This window comes from Eleutherodactylus coqui, chromosome 5 (genome assembly GCF_035609145.1).
Source record: "Eleutherodactylus coqui strain aEleCoq1 chromosome 5, aEleCoq1.hap1, whole genome shotgun sequence".
Taxonomy (NCBI): domain Eukaryota; kingdom Metazoa; phylum Chordata; class Amphibia; order Anura; family Eleutherodactylidae; genus Eleutherodactylus; species Eleutherodactylus coqui.
Window position 1 is genome coordinate 87,434,557 of NC_089841.1, and position 17,261 is coordinate 87,451,817.

The window sequence follows — 17,261 nt, forward strand, 5'->3', positions numbered from 1 at the left end:
GTTCTGTGCAATATACTGAGGCTTCATTTCTCCTTTTTAATATGCCTAAATCTAATCAGAGAAGTGGATACATGTTTTTTTTCTTCGTATTGTTCCCAACACATACCATTAATTAAAGTTGTGGATAAAGTGGCGCACCTGGAAGTCCTAAATAAAACCTGTCTGTATAATACGTCTGAGGTTGATTAAATTAAAACTAGCAAGGATAATCTGTCCTGGGATGATCAGGATAACTTGCTAAACAAGCAGCAGGAAAGCTGGCACAAAGCCCTGCCACCAGAGAAAGATAGACACTGGGGAATCTAATGTAGACAAGTTAATACTGTTATTAAAAAGAGATTACAGTTTTGCAAATCAAACTTATTCATAGCACGATGGAAAGTTGTAGAAATTTCCTATATATTTTCGGTGTCAATTTCCCATGGTTTTCCAGATCTCTGAAACTCTGCTGTAATATGTAATTTGATACCTCAGTCAATGCAGTAATTTGATCTCTCAGTGAATGCAGACTATAATCTGTAACAGTCAAGTGTAGGGGGAAGTAGGAACCTAATAAATGAGGTATTTTTTATTAAGATATTACAAGGTATACTAACTTTTACATACACTATTGATCTGTAGGATAAAGATATGTACGCTTTAAATTATTAACCTCTGCCTACCACTAGGAGGAGCATACAATTTATCCATAAAAAGGGTTGTGAATATGAAGGGCTAAAGGGTTAGGGCATATGAACATAAACCTCTGTCCATATAGCCTATTAGGACGTATGAATGTCATAGAGTGGAGTCTTCTGCTCGGACTTACCCCTCTATGACTCGTTTAAGTGGGACTTTTGCTGTTTTTGTATTACAGGATGGCTGTTTGTGTGAATGGCCATCCTCTAATGCTATGTTTTCCCAGGAGCCTTTGCCACAAAGGAAATTCCTGGCTAGCCACTGGCTTCTTCTGTTTGTTTTTCCCACCTGTTCACCCAGGCTTTGTGTTCTGAAATGAGTTGTGTGTATCGGCACATCCCCTCTAAATTCAATAATAAAACCGTATGCAGTAAGGTCCCCTTAGTGGTGGCTGGAGATAGAATTTTATTATGCTGAAGATTCGGAGCTCTGACTGCTTTAAAGGTACATATTATAAATTAGTCAACACAGTCTGTTGGATTTTAACCATTAACTCCAGGAGCAGATGAACCATAAGGAGACAATGCTATAATTAAAGTTGTGTTTTGGGTTACGGTAATTACTAGCAAGTACAAGGTCACAATGCTGAATTACTGTCCTGATGTAGTAATTAAATTTAGGACAAGGTCACGTTCTGCTAACATAAATTTGACTTCTAATGTGAAATGACTGAAGCACAATAATAATATTTTATTTATTGTCCTGTAATTACCAGCTTGGCGTTGCACGTGAATGGGTGTGATGCTGCCAAGTGTGACTGATGAGGGAAATGGTTAATGGATCAGACTCCTTTTTCTACAAGACTGTAGATTGGTTAAATGCCCAACAGTCCCAAAGAGTTATAATCAGTCACTGAATGGAGGTGGAGCGGAGATCTCTTCCAGCCACCTCCCCCCAGTATAAAAGGGGCCCTTAGGCTAATACTGTGCTGCCTAAATGACATACCAGTTTTGTAAACTCTTTTTGTTCCTACGTGTCTATCAATGTCCCTACTAGGTCAATGTACAGATCACATAGCCCGTAATTTTTTCCATTCTACGTTCTGGTAACATGTTTAATGATATGCTGTAGAACCATGATGAATTTTGAAATTCCCGGATCATTGAACAAGTCAAACTATGAGATTAACTTTTTAGGTTTAAAGTCTGGAATCACTGGTTCAGTAAAATGATCACCTGTCATATTTCAAGCTGTCAAGTGACGTTTAACAGTGTTCCTAAAGTTTATTTTCAAATAGCCTGTTAAGTAATTCAGAGTTAGAAAAAGGGTTCCCCAATCAGTCTATTCATTTGTCAGAGCGAGAAGGGTGGGTGCAAAGAGCGTCTCTTAGGCTGGGTTCACACAGGGCGGATTTGCCGCAGAATGTCCATGCGGACTTTCTGCACGGAAATTCCGCCCTTGTTTTTAATCCCAGGATTAGCCAGCAAAGTGGATGAGATTTGCAAAAACTTGTCCAAACACTGCGGCCAAGCTGCACTGAAATTTACATGAGGCACAGAAATCAAAACCGCGACATGTCAATTCTTTCTTCATTTCTGCATTGGCCGCTCTCCTCTCTATGGGGAGAGATAGCCGCAGCAGAATGCAGGTGGCGAAGCCGCTCTAAAGGCCGCGGGTTTTGAAGCTGTGCTTATTCCACGGAAATCTTGCGGTTTTTCCGTGCGGTCATTCCACAAGATTTCCCTGGGATTTCGGTCCAGTGTGAACCCAGCCTTCCTCTTAGGAGGAACTAGCACATATGTGCATTTTATGGACAGCACATTGATTTCATTAGGAACGGAGTAATGCTTCAGTTCACCTCTGGGGGTGCTGCTTGAAAATTAAAGACTTGCAACTGGGTTCTATTATAAAACACAACTGATTACTGGGTGTGCGACAGTGGAAAACCCTTAGATCAGTTTATTTTTAGAGACCGTTGTTTCCTAAATAGATAATCCAAATCTAACAAACATGAGCTGGTCAAGTGTAACATGAGGGCAATATTAAAGGGCTTGTCCAGTTACAAACTGACTTTAAAAAAAAATTGCATTCCAATGAGTTAAAACAAGAAAAACAATGCTTACCTGTCCTCAACCCTGGAGATCAGCCCTGCAGCCCCGCGATTCGCTCTGTCTGTGACCGCTGCCTGCCAATCAGAGGCCACAGCTGCTCTGTCCGTTCCCAATGGTGAGATTGCAGCCTCTGATTGTCCAGCAATGATCATCTGACTTCTGCTGTCACCACAGTCTGGGAGTAGGTGGAGCTGCAGGGCTGGATCACTGGGGCTGATGGGTAAGTGCAATTTGGTTTTATTTTATTTTAACTCATTTGAATGTAATTTACAAAAGCCGGATTGTAACCAGACAACCCCTTTAATTAAAGTTGATATATGAATCTTTGTATGGGTATATAACACAAATCTTTCCCCTTACAAAAATGCGAGTTTAGTAATCTTATGCAAGCCTTGTGCTGCACATGCTTTTCTTTGAGATGGATAGCACCTGTATGGACGATGCCTGCACTATGGCCGTCAATGTATTTCTATCTTCTAAATACATTAATCTGTATTATAGTCTATTTAATTAATGTTCACTCATCACTTCTGGAGTATCTGCATTGTTTTTTAGACTATATCTCCGCTCCGGCAGAAGCATGCTGCGTGTAAATTTTATTATTCATTGTACGAACATTGTGGTCTGTCTCAGGAGTTTATAAACGGAGGTCTTGAGACTTTACAAGCAATTAGAGATAAGAAAGCATAATTCACAGCATTTGGTTAAAGCCAAGTGAATTGCCCCTCCATCTACATTAGTCATTGCAGACACTTGTATATTTAATTAGATGGATCTGCCTGACTCCCTTGGGTTATAGTTTGTCTGTTTTGGTCTCATGGTTTGGAAGCTAAAAACAATTGGAAAATCCTCTACTCACTGACCACTGAAGACAGTTACTTAGGTTGGTTCTGACATCTCATACATAATAATAAAGATAAATGGTTTCTGCTGCCTGTTGCAGAAGAAAAGAAACTAGAATTCACAGCTGTGTTCTCTCTGTCCATCAGTGTTGGTATAGAAAAACAAGGAAAAACCTATGCAACAAAAAAAAATCATGAGCAAATATACGTCTAGGTGCGTACTAGCATTGAAGAACCTTGCCCTTGTTGCAAAAAACAGGTGCTATACCCATCCCTGTGCAGTTGCAATGTCCTGTAAATCACCATAAGCCTGGTTGGAAACTGAATGGACCCCATTATAGTCATTGGGGTCTGTTCAGTGCATTTGATTCTGTCATATGACTTCCATTCAGGCAGTGGGTGCTGTTTTCTTCCATAATGGAGCAGGAAAACACAACCCAAAAGTGCCAATGTGAACGCGCTCTTGGCGGTCTACCTCTATGGTAGATTTAATGCTCCGTTCTTAGCAATGTTGTCTTGAAGCACTGGGATCCTGAGTCAAAATCCAATATCTGATAACATCTACATGGAGTTTTTATGTTTTTCCCACGTCTCCATTGTTATCCTCGTTTTTTGGTCTGCACACACTCCAAAAATCATATTGATAGGTTAACTGACCCCCTATTTATTATGTCTCCGTCTTACATGTATCTATGGTGGCTGACACTGTGTACATTCTTACGTTCTGTGTTTTTTTTTCTGTGTAGGCTCAAGAAAGGTCAGAAAGTGGAGAATTGGCCTTTATCAAACAACTGGCCCAGAAAATCCTAATCGTAATTGCCCGGCCAGCGCGCTTGTTGGAATGCCTGGTGAGAATAAAAACATTTGCGTTTCCCTTTTTGATCTGCATAGGTTTAGTAAGGCAAGTGCTGCATAATGTCAACAATGTGAGAAACAAATAATGTTTTTCACTTGACTCTTTCCAAAGGATATAAAAGGTTTCGTTATCTAAAAGTTTGTACTTAAATGTTATTCTCTGGACAAAAAGTGAATATTTTTCGCTTTGGGTTGGGATATCTTGCCACTTTGGATTGGGATATCTTGCCACTTTGATACTTAAAGGCCCTTTTACAATTATTGTTTAAACGGCCGAACGATTGAACGAATTGCCTACATTTTGTTCATAAAATTACTTGCACTTAATAATCTGTGTTTTTTTTCCTCATTAGCTTCTAGCAGCTGTTTGCTCAGCTGGGCGTGTGTTTATGTGAGCATTATCTGGCCAGGAGAATTCCATTGTTCTCCTCCTGGCATGAGTAAACAGTGTACTCATTGTGTATGCAAGGCAACACAATGAGTACATTGATGAGAATTTCGTTTGAAGGGCCAAGCCATGGTTTTTATGCCGGCTAAAAACCTGTGGCTAACGACAAATGAAGAAATAGTGCATGACTGTCCACGTTTACATTTAATGATTATGGCTCACTTTTGGCCGTATGAAAGAATTTTGGGCGATAATTGTTGCGTGTAAAGAGACCTTTAGACTAAACTGGTAAACTGGACTATTGGGAATGTAATTTAGCTGCTAAAGATCATTTTGCTGGACAAAGCCTTTAATCGCTTCTAAACAATTGGTGTAAGTTTTGTGAAATGCTCTAATTGTTTACTTCTTTTGAATAAATCAGGAATTTGACCCAGAAGAGTTTTATTACCTTTTGGAAGCAGCAGAAGGCCATGCTAAGGAGGGTCAAGGCATTAAAACGGACATACCTAGGTATATTATCAGCCAACTAGGACTGAACAAGGATCCTCTTGAAGGTAAGCAGTTCAGGTATTTTTCATTATGACAGCTACATTTAATAAAAGGTTTTAGACAAAGGACCATTATTGCAAGCAATCATTACCAATCATTGTACAGTGTGAACGTGTACTAATTGCACGTTTAGCAGGAAGTTTTCCGTTAATTTAATCTTTTATGAGAACCTAAAATTTGTAAACGGGCATCTACTTTTACTTTTCTCCTGTCTTGTCTGCTATCTCATGATAAAACCCCATACAATTACTGTCACATTAACTGCAAATGCATGTCTTTCACAGTTTTAAATTCGCTGTATTGTTGATCAGCGCTTGTTTGTACAAATTTATTTTCATGCGTAAAAAGGCCCTAAAGCGGCATGCATAAAATATAATATGACTTTGAAACACAAAGAGGTCTCTGAGTGGGCCGTTGAATACCGTTGCACACATAAGCTAGTCTCCTGTGTTTAGTGGAGGTCGATGATGGACGGGTCTGGTCACATGCCCCATCATCAGTGGCCCCGATGGGCCTACAGTGCAGTGAAGATGGGGGAATGAACCGTAATAAACAAGGGGGTGGCGCTGTTCAGCGGGGAACACGGGGGCTGGGACTGTAATAAATACAGAGGCATTCAAAAAGAACAGCGCAAAAGTCAAGCTGCTTTCCTCATACAAAATTGACATACAGCATCCAGAATGACATGAAATGATAAAAGAACTCTTCAAGTTTTTAATGCATTTTATAGATATTCGATGTGGACTCATTGGTGACGTGGCAACTGTCAAGTCAGTAGCCCAGCTCTGTCCAGCCGCATCCAGCATGTCCTCTATCTATTCCACTGTAGCCGTGGTGTTTTAGATCATCTAGTGTCACCAATGCCGCCCATGATGAACATCTAAAAGAGGCATTAAAAACTTAGAGTTCTTCTATCATTTCATATCATTCTGACTGTTGTATATCAATTCATGTATGAAGAAATCAGCCTTACATTTGTATTGTTCTTTTTAATTTACCCTGTATATTTCAGTAAGTGGCTTATTGTGCTCTTCACAACACGAGTAAGTCAACCTGTTCCCTTCATACATATGGCTGTATACATCCTAACTGCACATAAGATATCTACAGCCATCCACAGCATATGTGGTGTATGGAGTGGGCTTGAAAGCCGAACCTGCTCAATACATGGCAAGTATTGCCTATCTTTGACTACGGACACCCATCCGCAACAGCCGGATGGAGATAACAGTTGGAGATAACTCTGATTGCAGCTGTTAATCTTTTCAATGACATGGTCCCAAAAAGCCCCCAATGATATGGTCAAAGCTTTCTGAAGGCCACCAGGGCTGCCATGATTGTTTGCCTGTTTAAAGATGTGCCACATCATGTCCCTAATAAGCATTGTGTTAAAATACAACACAATGCAGTACCATGGTATTGAATTGTACTATGTAAGCGTTCAAACAATCACAAGTTCAAATTCCCCATGGGAACTAATTAAAAAAAAAAAAAGAAGCAGAAGTAATCTTTTAATTACTATGAAAATAAAAGATAATAAAAGTTTAAAAAAAAGTTATTTTTTATTTTTCATCAGAAAACTAAAATAATGTAAAAAGAAATCCTCCTAAACTGGTATCTGTAAACGTCCAATTTATTAAAACATCACTTTATTAATCCTCGTGGTTATTTCCGTCAGAAAAAAAATACGCAATGGCAAAATTGCACTTTTTTTTTTTCCCCTTTGTCTTGAAGAAAAAATTTTAAAAAGTGATCAAAAAAGTCCTATGTTCCCCAAATTGGTTGCAATAAAAACTCCAGGTCACCCCGCAATAAACGGGCTCTCACACAGCTCTGTTGATGGCAAAGTAAAGTTATGGCAGAGTATGTCTAAATTTGGTGGCAGAAAGCAATTTAAAAAAAAAAGGTATTTAATATTAAGTACTACAAAAAAAACCACAGAAATGTAGTATGGTTGCAATTGTACTGACCTGAAGAACGAAGACCATGTTTTTTGTTTTTTTTTACTGCACCTTGAACGCCATTAAAATAACCTCCATGGTGCAATTGCGCTTGTTTCCCATTTTGCCCCACTTAGAAATTTTTTTTAATGTTTGAATACATTATATGGTACATTAAAAATATATAACTTGTCTCGCAAAAAACAAGCTCTCATGTAGATATCTCACCAGAAAAATAAAAAATTATGATTTTTTTCGAAAATGGGAATACCAGAACTGAAGAATGTGGCCTTGATGCAATTGTATCAACGACCCTTAGTCATAAAAGGGTTAAGCTAAAATGGCCAACCTTTTAACTTGACCACCTATTATTGATAATGAGATGACGTAACCCAACTTGCACAACAAAGCTGACGAATATGGCTGTCGAAGCCTATTTGACTGGTGGCCATTGTGGACACTGTTCTTGAAACGCATGTGTGTGGCATTTTTATGGATAGTTAAATACACCTAAAAATGCACCAAGCAAAAAAAATGTTCATAATTAAAAAAACCTATCTGAATATAGTTTTCTGATAACACTTTTGCTTTAACTACAAGTATGCCCAGCCAAAGGAAAATGTAATTGGGCATGCCGGGATTTGTAGACTTCTGAATGTGGCTGCAGATGAAAGATTGGAGTCACTACATTGGTTTCTTTACAAATGGTATAATGCCGAGGAAAGTTTTCTACAGAGGCTTGGTAGAACTTTAAACATGATCAATATAGATCATTTTGTAATTCAATGAGAAGAGCAGACATTATTAAATAGCTGGTACAGCACCTAATCTTGTTGCTGGAGACATGGATATTTTATGAGCTGCATTAAGATTCCACATTTGCTGTCAAACAGAATGACTTTAAAATGATATCTTTTTGTTAGCAGCTGAGCAATATTACCTTCAGCTGCACAGTGGAAAGAGAGGGGCTTCATCTCTTATCTGTCAAATTGTCACCTTCTTATAATATTCGCAAACAAACAAGTTGAAGGGTATCCATGCTGGTAAAAAAAGGATGTGAACCCAGCAGCAGCTGCCTTCATGATGACCAAATCTTCCTAATAGAGTAGTCACGCATGAATTACCGGTTGATAATAGCACATGAATAGATGGTGCTTTGAAAGCTGGACCACAACAGATTCATCATCTGCTAGATACCGGTACATTTCTCAACTATTCCCCAGAGGGAGATTTGATTTTTTTTTTTCTCCCTTTATCCCCCTGTGGTTTTTAAATTGCCGTCTTTACCTTCTTTTTCACTCTTTCTGTAACGCCGGTCTACAGAAATGGATTCAATCAATGACATAAAATAGGCAGATGTTTAATGGTATTTAGATGAGTTTTAAAAATCTCTTCAGGCATTTCAAAATGGTTCCCGGGATTCTTGCTTTAAGTGCTGACTCTGGGATTCATTCCATTAATACCTACTGTTTGCAGATATTATGCGCTTCCAAGATAACTGCTATTGGGCAAGGCTTCTTTTAAAATGGAATTGTGCTTTTTTTTGCCTTGTTCTCCGTGACATTAGCTACTTTCGGCAGAATTTTCAATAGTATTTTAACATATTTGAAGCGGAGATAAAACAATTCAGGAAACCGATGCAGACCTCCTTCAAGTGCAATAATCAGAGAGGCTGGCAGGTACAGTATATGAGGAATGATCTGTTCACGGTACATGGTCCAATTATTATTACCCCTTCCTGCTAATTTTAGTTTTATTACAATGCACATTATTTACACATGGATGATCCATGTGAGGTCGGAAAACTCTACCCTGGTTACATTTTATTACTCTAAGGAATGGTCTCAAGTAGACTGCCAATTTTAATTTTTTTTTAGGACGAATTGTAGAGTCAAACAGGGAATCGTGATGCTATGACAAGAAGAAATGGGGACCCAGCGAACGGATTGAGGCTTTATTGGCAGCCCGCTAATCCTCTTGCTGGGTCTTCTTGGCAGCAGCATCACGATCTCCCTCTTCGACTATATATTTCATCTGGCATGAAGGTGTTCTTCACTGGTTCGTCCAAGGAGGCTGCAGGTTTGACAGGCTTATTACTGTGTTGTGCCTCTAGCACAACTGGTTCACATATTATTCCTCACTCTACTTGTATTGACAAGCCCCTCTGCACTATGGAGCGCTATTTTTTATTCTAATTGCAGCATTTTCTAGAGAGAGTCATCCAAGAGATCGGCTGTTATCACCAATGGAGGCACCATCTGGCCATACAGTCTCCTGCAGGGGAAATGTAATACTACGTGCTCACAAATGAATAGTTGAACATGCAAGTCCCCATTCACATCTTCGTTTGGGCTCCATTAGGGCTTTCCATTTCTCTGTTCTGTTTTTGGAAGAGAAACTGAAGTAAAACGGAAATAAACAGATCATGCAAAACCCAATAAAATCAATGGGGAAAAAAATTCTGTTCAGCTTAAAAAAAAGCAGAAAGCGAATAGAAGGAAACTAAAAGCTTTCTGTTTTTTTTAAAGACCCATTTAAATCAACGGGTCTGTTTATTTCCGTTGTGCTTCAGTTTTACTTCAGTTTCTCTGTTCCGTTTTTGGAACAGAGAACCGGAAAGCCCTAATGGAACCCTACTGCAGATGTGAATGGGGTCTAATAGATGCGCCATTATGGTCTACTAGAACAGGAGCCACTTTTACTTTTGCAGCTCACTGCTCTGGCATAGAGGGAGATTCTAAGAGGGGGTCTTCCCTGTATCCAGTTATTTATGGCTGCCTAATTCGAAATTCACGTAACTTGCTTATAGATTTACATTACACATCAACCCAATGTCCTGTTGTCAGCCTAAGGCCCACCAGCTTTATTTATGCATGTGTTCTAACACAGAAGAACGCTTCCATTTCACTCCGTGTTAGTCGTGTGTAAAGGGTCTCATTTCAAAAGCAAAGCCAGCCCCCTCTCCCTTTATTGCCGATTCAGAAGCAGACCAGGGTTAGCTTGGTTATTGAGATGACCCGACTGCCTGTCCCGTTTATTACACGTCACCGACAAAGAGGCCAAGGCAGAAGGGCACTCTGCTATCTCAAAAAAAATGCGGAAGTAAATAGAGCTGCGGGAACCGGTAATGATAACATTAGCATTACTTTCATAATGGAAATCTTTAGATTTTATTTTGAGTTTTAAAACGTTACTTTTTTCCTAAAAGTTGGGTAACAAAAAATGTCTAGCATCCTTAAGATTTTTTTTTTGTATTTATGGTAATTGGATCCTTAACCTCATGGTATGGTATTGTATCTTTATGAATAAAGTGTGCTAACTTTGCAGATAACTTTTCAGAATAAGCTGCTATGTATGCTAAAGACTGTGCACAGATAACTATAGATCCTGCTCTCTGTCTATAACACATGCAGACATACCATCATATAGGAGTGTACAGCAAGATGAGCAGTGTACATGTTACATAGCAGCAGATATCTCACCATTAACTCCTATGTGAGAGTTTCTGCTCCTCTTTACATACAGTTTAATGAGCAGGATAACTCAACCCTCTGCTCTAGCGTCCTCTCCAATCGTGAGAAAAGACACCAAGGCAGTGGGGTAGGAGACAACACTTTAGAGTGATTTTTCAGCCCAAAAATGTTGTTTTGGGTAAATAAAGATTTTTAAGAACTGGTTATCATATAAGAACAAGTTGTTTTAAAAGTTAGTATTCATTTAATCACTTAATTTGTAGTAATTTTTGGCCATTTTTACTTTTGCATACTTTATTTATGGCTTACTTAGTTTATATGTTTTTGTTCACAATTCTAGAAATAGCCCTACTGGCAAATTACGACAGTGGAACAGCAGAAACACCGGAGACTGATGAATCTGCTAGCGTAAGTATTACCTACTGTTTGTTCTATACATGAAGAGGTTATATAACAAACATTTGGTGCCCTCTTGTCTTTTCCGTTGTCCCAACAGTGAACGTCTACTTACAGTTATTTTTGTATTTGTAGCAATTGATCTTTATGTGTTTTTTTTTTTTTCTTTTTAAGACTAGATAAATTTAAAGTGGCATTACCATCTTAGACCGTTTTGACATATCCACAGGATATACTCTAAATGTCTATGGAACCTGCATCTAGCTGGAGAATTGGGGGTCTCCTGGCGTAGAATGAATGAAGAGGCAGTAGCGCGTATTCACGGCTCTTTCCATTCACTTCTGTAGGATTCACTGAAACGATGAACACACTTTTCCATTCATTCTTTGTCTGGATACTGTTGTCACTTCACCAGGAAAGAAGGGGGTCAAGGGACTCCCATTCTTGAGTTAGCTGTGGATTCCAGAGGTGGGAAATGTATGATATGTCCTCTGTATGTGCCATAAATGTTTAAGATATGAATACCCATTCTATCCTACTGTTTTTATGGTGCCCATACACCTTCAATAGCTTTTAGCTGAGCGCTTGTTGGGCTGATAGCTATTTCTCCCCACTCCCTTGTACACAAATGCTTGATTCAGCCACTCTGTCAAGTGTTTTCAATTGGTAGAGGGGACTAAGCATGGCCAGACACCTCTGGCGGCTGCTTATATCCAGGGAGACCAAAAGGATCAGGTGTTGGAATTCAATGTGCTTCAATGTCCTTCTTTTTCCCGACATAATCAGTCGGCGAACGTTGGGAGGCCCCCAAACACCTATGATGAATGGAGACAAATTTTCCCTAATGTGTATGGGGGCTAGTCTTTGTCAACCTGTGAAGCACAGAGAAGCATGTACAATGATACATCTGTATAACTAAACATATTATGTTCAGGAAAGCAATCTATGGAGAGTTCCACTTGCATTGCATTCATTCTACATAAACTGAACGGTTGAGGTTATGGAAGCCACTGTAAAGCACATTTCCATTTGCATTTAATTTCTAAGTTCTAAATCTTTTAGTATAATTTTTCTCATTCTTTTTTTAGAGCTCAAATCGATCATTGAAAATGAGAAGAAAGCCTTGCGAGAGTGACTTTGAAACAATGAAACTAATCAGCAATGGAGCTTATGGGTGAGATTTATGTTGGCAAAAGATAAGCTTACATTGTATCTAAGGGCTGGCGTGATATGTTAGTTTACATCGCTTTGACATTGTTACTTCCTGATGATGGTTTTCTGCTTGGGCTCCTTCATTTCCTGTTGGATGTTTTTGAAATTTGACTTCAAACAACTTTACAACGACTAAATGGAACAGAACGCTTTTTGGTGTTTTTGGTCTTTGGACTTTTATAGTAGAAAAAAAAGGGGGGATAAAAAAGATAATTTGATATATTTAGAGACTTAGTTTTAAATAGAAACTAAATGTAATACGAAATAATAAAACTTTGCGCCACTAATTTTTTTTTTTAATTACAAACTCCACTCCATTAGGCCTCTCACCCTCCTCCTCCTCTGTTGCATATAGAAGTAGAGACCATATGTTCAAGGAAAAGACTCTGTAAAGATAGGATGTTGCACTTGTACACTTTGTACATCTTTTAGGGTGCATTCCAATTGTGAGTCAGTTTGCCGCACACGTCAGGAAATTTCCTAGTGCATTTGTCAAATGTATCAGTAGACCGTCATTCAGGCGGTAGAGACCAGTAGACCGTCATTCAGGCGGTAGAGACCAAAAGAGGTGTCCTATTGGCTGGTATAACTTAGTATAACAAAAGTCTGCTGTACTATTCCATATAGAGGCATGCAGTAGGAAAAAAAGTTTTGGTGTTATATTTGGGGTTTTTTTTTGTTATTTTTTCACCATGGGAGCCTATGGTATGCCACCATACACCTATACAGTGCTGTCCATTGCAGGAATAGTATATGTCAGGAAGCATTGCCAGTGGACTATGGAGGGAGGGCAGAGTTTAAAGAGAACACAATTTTTAATAACAATTAAGGATTTTTTTTGGGGGGGGGGGGTTTGTTGGCATCAGAGAACAACTTCTAACAACAAGTAAATAAATGAGCCCAGTCATGGATGACCCCTCTAAGATGTATCTAGAAATATTTTTTATGGCTAGCAGCAGAATGAACTTTTTATATTTTTAACACAAACTTTCTGAATCATTGAGACCTGTCTCCAAACCATGATACTTTTTTTAATACTTTGTACAGCCGCCATCACACAACATTGTGGCGTTAGTCTCTAACCAAAGTTACCATTGCAGTAAGCTATAATTACTCTTCGATCTCAGTCACCTGTAACCAAAACAGACTGACTACCTACATGTGAATTTAGGCTATCCAAGTTATATCGCGTCAGACTGATTTTGTGAGTGAATTCTGCCGAGTTGGAAGGAGTGCAGAAGTTGTGTTTAGCCCAAGTACAGTAATATTCATGTGATCTACTTGATGAGCTGTTGTATAGGGTACATTTGTCTCAGTTGTATCTGGCCAGTTTTATTTTTGCCTGAACCGGACACAGCTGTTGGAAACGTTGTGCATGTCCCATATCAGTTGCCAAGGAGAGAAACCTCTCACGCAACACTTCAACATGCAACATCTTGAGTGGAAAGGTACGGTGACTCAACTGATACTGCAGAAGCCAGAACTGACACTGTAGAAAGCTGTGGGATCTGTTTTGCTTTGGCAAAATGCAAAAACTGGAGGGTTAGATATATGTGAGCGAGCGCTAAAAAAGTCCAAGTTACATTGGGACTATCTTTTTAAATAGTTTTAGATGGCTGGGACCAGAAATCTGATATTCTTGATGACTTCTAGATTTTAAAGAAAGACACTGTCAGCTAATGTGAACCTTATAAGCTAAGCTGTCAACTCTTAAACCCGCCGCTGCAGTGCATTCTATGGACTACATAGACGTGTATTATTCCTTTCATGCTTTGCACCCGTCTTGTAGTCCACTGGAAGCGTTCAGTGGTAGGTTTGACAGCTGATGACATGGGAATGTCAGGGAAGATATGCATAAAGCTTACATCCTTGGACTAAGCATGTCAGCTACTTTGAGCCCATAAGCTTAGCTTATAGGGCTCAAACTAGCTGACCGACTTCCTTTAACTGCCCTTTGTACATTTAGGCTCTTAAACACGGACCGATGATCAGGCATGAATGTTCATTTGTCTGATGTGCACATGTGACTAGACTATGCCTCCGCTTAATCGATCAATAAACAACTGCTCATTTGTCCGCTGTTCATATGTTTTATCTTGACAATAGAGTTCCCCTTGTAAACGGGATGTACTCCCAAATTGTACAGGGGCATACATTCATATTAAAAGGCTGCAGCACTGGATCGTAGCGCAAGTACCTCTGTTTTTATCGTTTTAACAGATTTGTGTCAATTTTGTAAAAATCGTATCACATCTGGACAACCCCTTTTAAGCATAATTCCTCTTCATACTAGCTATTCCCTGCTGCAAGTAACCCATTTAGAAGGCCCTTTAAGTCGGAGGGATAATGGGAGTCTAGAATGGGCCTCTTAATCATCATGATTGCCTTGGATGTTGATGTTGGCGTATGAAATGGTTTTTAGGTATCTTATATTTAAATTAAATTTGCATGCTGTACAGAGACTTCAAGCATCAGGACTTTCCATGGCTAACTGTTCATGGTATTGTAGTAAGGATACAGAAGTCGTGTTCTGATACAATTTAGATACATAATTTTTTTTCTTTATTTAGAAATCATTTTCCGTAAACTCTGAGCAGCTCTTAATGAGATTTGGAGTATAAAGAAACAGTGAGTCATGGCGTATTAAGAGCATGTGGGAACGCCAAAATATTTGTATCGAGATCTCGTAATTACAAAAATAGCATCCGGTAAACAAATAGTTGATGTGGGTTTAGAGGACTGATGCTGTGTCCTGTGAAAGGCAGCATACAACACTTGGTAGGCTTGCATCCAATGTGCACAGTGTAAGGTCGTATTTGAAAAGTGCCATCAAACCCAGGGGGCTGTTGGAAGCATGATATGCCAGCTAGCAACTGTAGCTCTATAGCAGTACAGTGTTGGTATTTAATACATATGTTCTAAAAAGTGGAATATGAGACTCGGGTCCGAAGGTAGTATCATTTTGGTCCCAATCTTCGAGTTGTGTGACCTATGTGGTCATACGTATGATTGCTGAATTGATCACTAGTCCTGATGATGGCATCGACACCGGGACCTTACAATTCAGAACCAGTGAAACTGCCTAAACTAGAGCTCGGGCAATTTGGTTGAAAAATAAAATCTCGATTTTTATTTATTTATTTATTTTTATTTATTTTTTTTAAATCTATTCTCATTTTTTGATTTTAATTTTTTTTTCTGCTATTAAACCAGCAAAAGATATCAAGACACTTGTGTTTTTTTTTGTGCCCTCCAATCCTAGGACAAAAATCAGGCATCCCAGCCCTGAATGTACTATGCACAAACCCAATCACAGCCTCCATATAGTGTCCCTCTCTCCCGTCATTAGTCTCCATATACTGTCCTCTCTACATTCATCACAGTCCTCCCTGGCAATCTGCACACACCACTTTATCCTGATATTAACCCCACCCCTAGGGGGCAGGGCTAATACGGTTTTCACAATTCTGAGCCTCAGCAAAATGATTAACCCCTGTAAGGTCAGCCAATACTCTTTTTAACAGCGACTGTTAAGGGGGCTTATTCTGATGCATGTGCCCATTTACAGCGCTACATCAGAAGCCTGACACGGGTTTCCTGTGCCATGGGGAGCATGTGCTTAGTTGTCAGATAACAGCCTGGCACTTGCTGAAACAGCAGGGACCGGAGAAACCACAGAACCCCGCTGTGGTCAATGCAACAGTAGCATGTAAAGGGCTGACAAAGGAAGGGAGCTCCCCCTGTCACCTGTTAGGACCCCACAATATGATTGCAGGGTCCTGAAGGGAGGGTTCCTGTGACACCTGGACACTTGAATATGTCATCTAGGTCTGACAGTTATGCAGTGGATTATAACAATCATCAATTAAATTGAAGCCCCCTAGTGGAACAAAAATAAGTTAAAGTATAGTAAGAAGTAAAAAAAAAGAGTAAATTAAAACACATCAAAACCTAATTTTTTCCTCTTAGAAAAATAATAAAATAATCACAAATCTGGTATTGCAGCATTCATAATGACCCACAATAAAAAGGTAGTATGTTATTTAACCCACATGGAGCGCATCACCATAAAAAAAAGCAAAATTAGCTATTTTTGCCATGTTTTTTTGTAATCTCCCCTTACAAAAAAAAATGGAACAGAAAGTGATCAAAAAGCTGTATGGGTCAAAAAATGGTAGCGTTAAAATGTGCAGCTTGTCTTACAAAAAGACCCCTCATACAGCACCATTGGCTAATAGTAACAAAAAAAAATGTTAGGGATTTTTGAATGCAGTGATAAATTGTGTAAAAAAGTTGCAAAAGATAAAAAAAAATCCTATATAAATTTGGTATCGATGTAATCCCGCCGATTTCAATTAACATTATTTATATTGCACGGTGAGCGCTGCTAAAAATAATTGAAAAAAAAAAAAACTTGTCAGAAATGCAGATTTTGTTAATCTTGCCACTAGAGAAATGGAATAAAAAGGATCAAGATGTGTTCCAAAAAATTGGATAAATGAAGACTAGAGTTCATCCCGCGAAAAACAAGCCCCCATAGAGCTCCGCTAATGGAAAAATTAACATGCTATGGCTCTTGGGATGCGCAACACAAAAGCAGATCTAAAAAAAAAACTGTTTTTAGTATACAAAAATGGCAAAACACTAAAAAACTGTATAAACCTGGAATCACCAGAATCGTGCTGACCCATAATGTTATCATATGATTTATTCTGCATCAAATCCAAAAAACAAATGGCAGAAGGTCCTCCTTTTTTTTTTTTCTCTCCTGTCCCCCTAAAAAAAATATATTTACTGCTCCAATCATTATGCAAGACAGTTCTGAGCGAAAGACCGTGTTTGTAACGTCAGCGGTGCTAAGCTGTTTAAAAAACATT

The 17,261-nt window shown here is 38.9% G+C and overlaps 1 protein-coding gene across 5 annotated transcripts in view; it reads left to right on the forward strand.

Annotated features, from left to right (window-relative positions):
* Window positions 1-17,261, forward strand: part of MAST4 (microtubule associated serine/threonine kinase family member 4) — a 513,577-nt gene that overhangs the window by 429,984 nt on the left and 66,332 nt on the right. For all 5 annotated transcript variants that reach the window (XM_066602813.1, XM_066602814.1, XM_066602816.1 and 2 more), the window contains 4 exons: window positions 4,318-4,419; window positions 5,236-5,368; window positions 11,117-11,184; window positions 12,261-12,346. In XM_066602813.1, coding sequence (XP_066458910.1) covers window positions 4,318-4,419; window positions 5,236-5,368; window positions 11,117-11,184; window positions 12,261-12,346 — 389 coding nt within the window. The remainder of the gene's footprint in view (window positions 1-4,317; window positions 4,420-5,235; window positions 5,369-11,116; window positions 11,185-12,260; window positions 12,347-17,261) is intronic.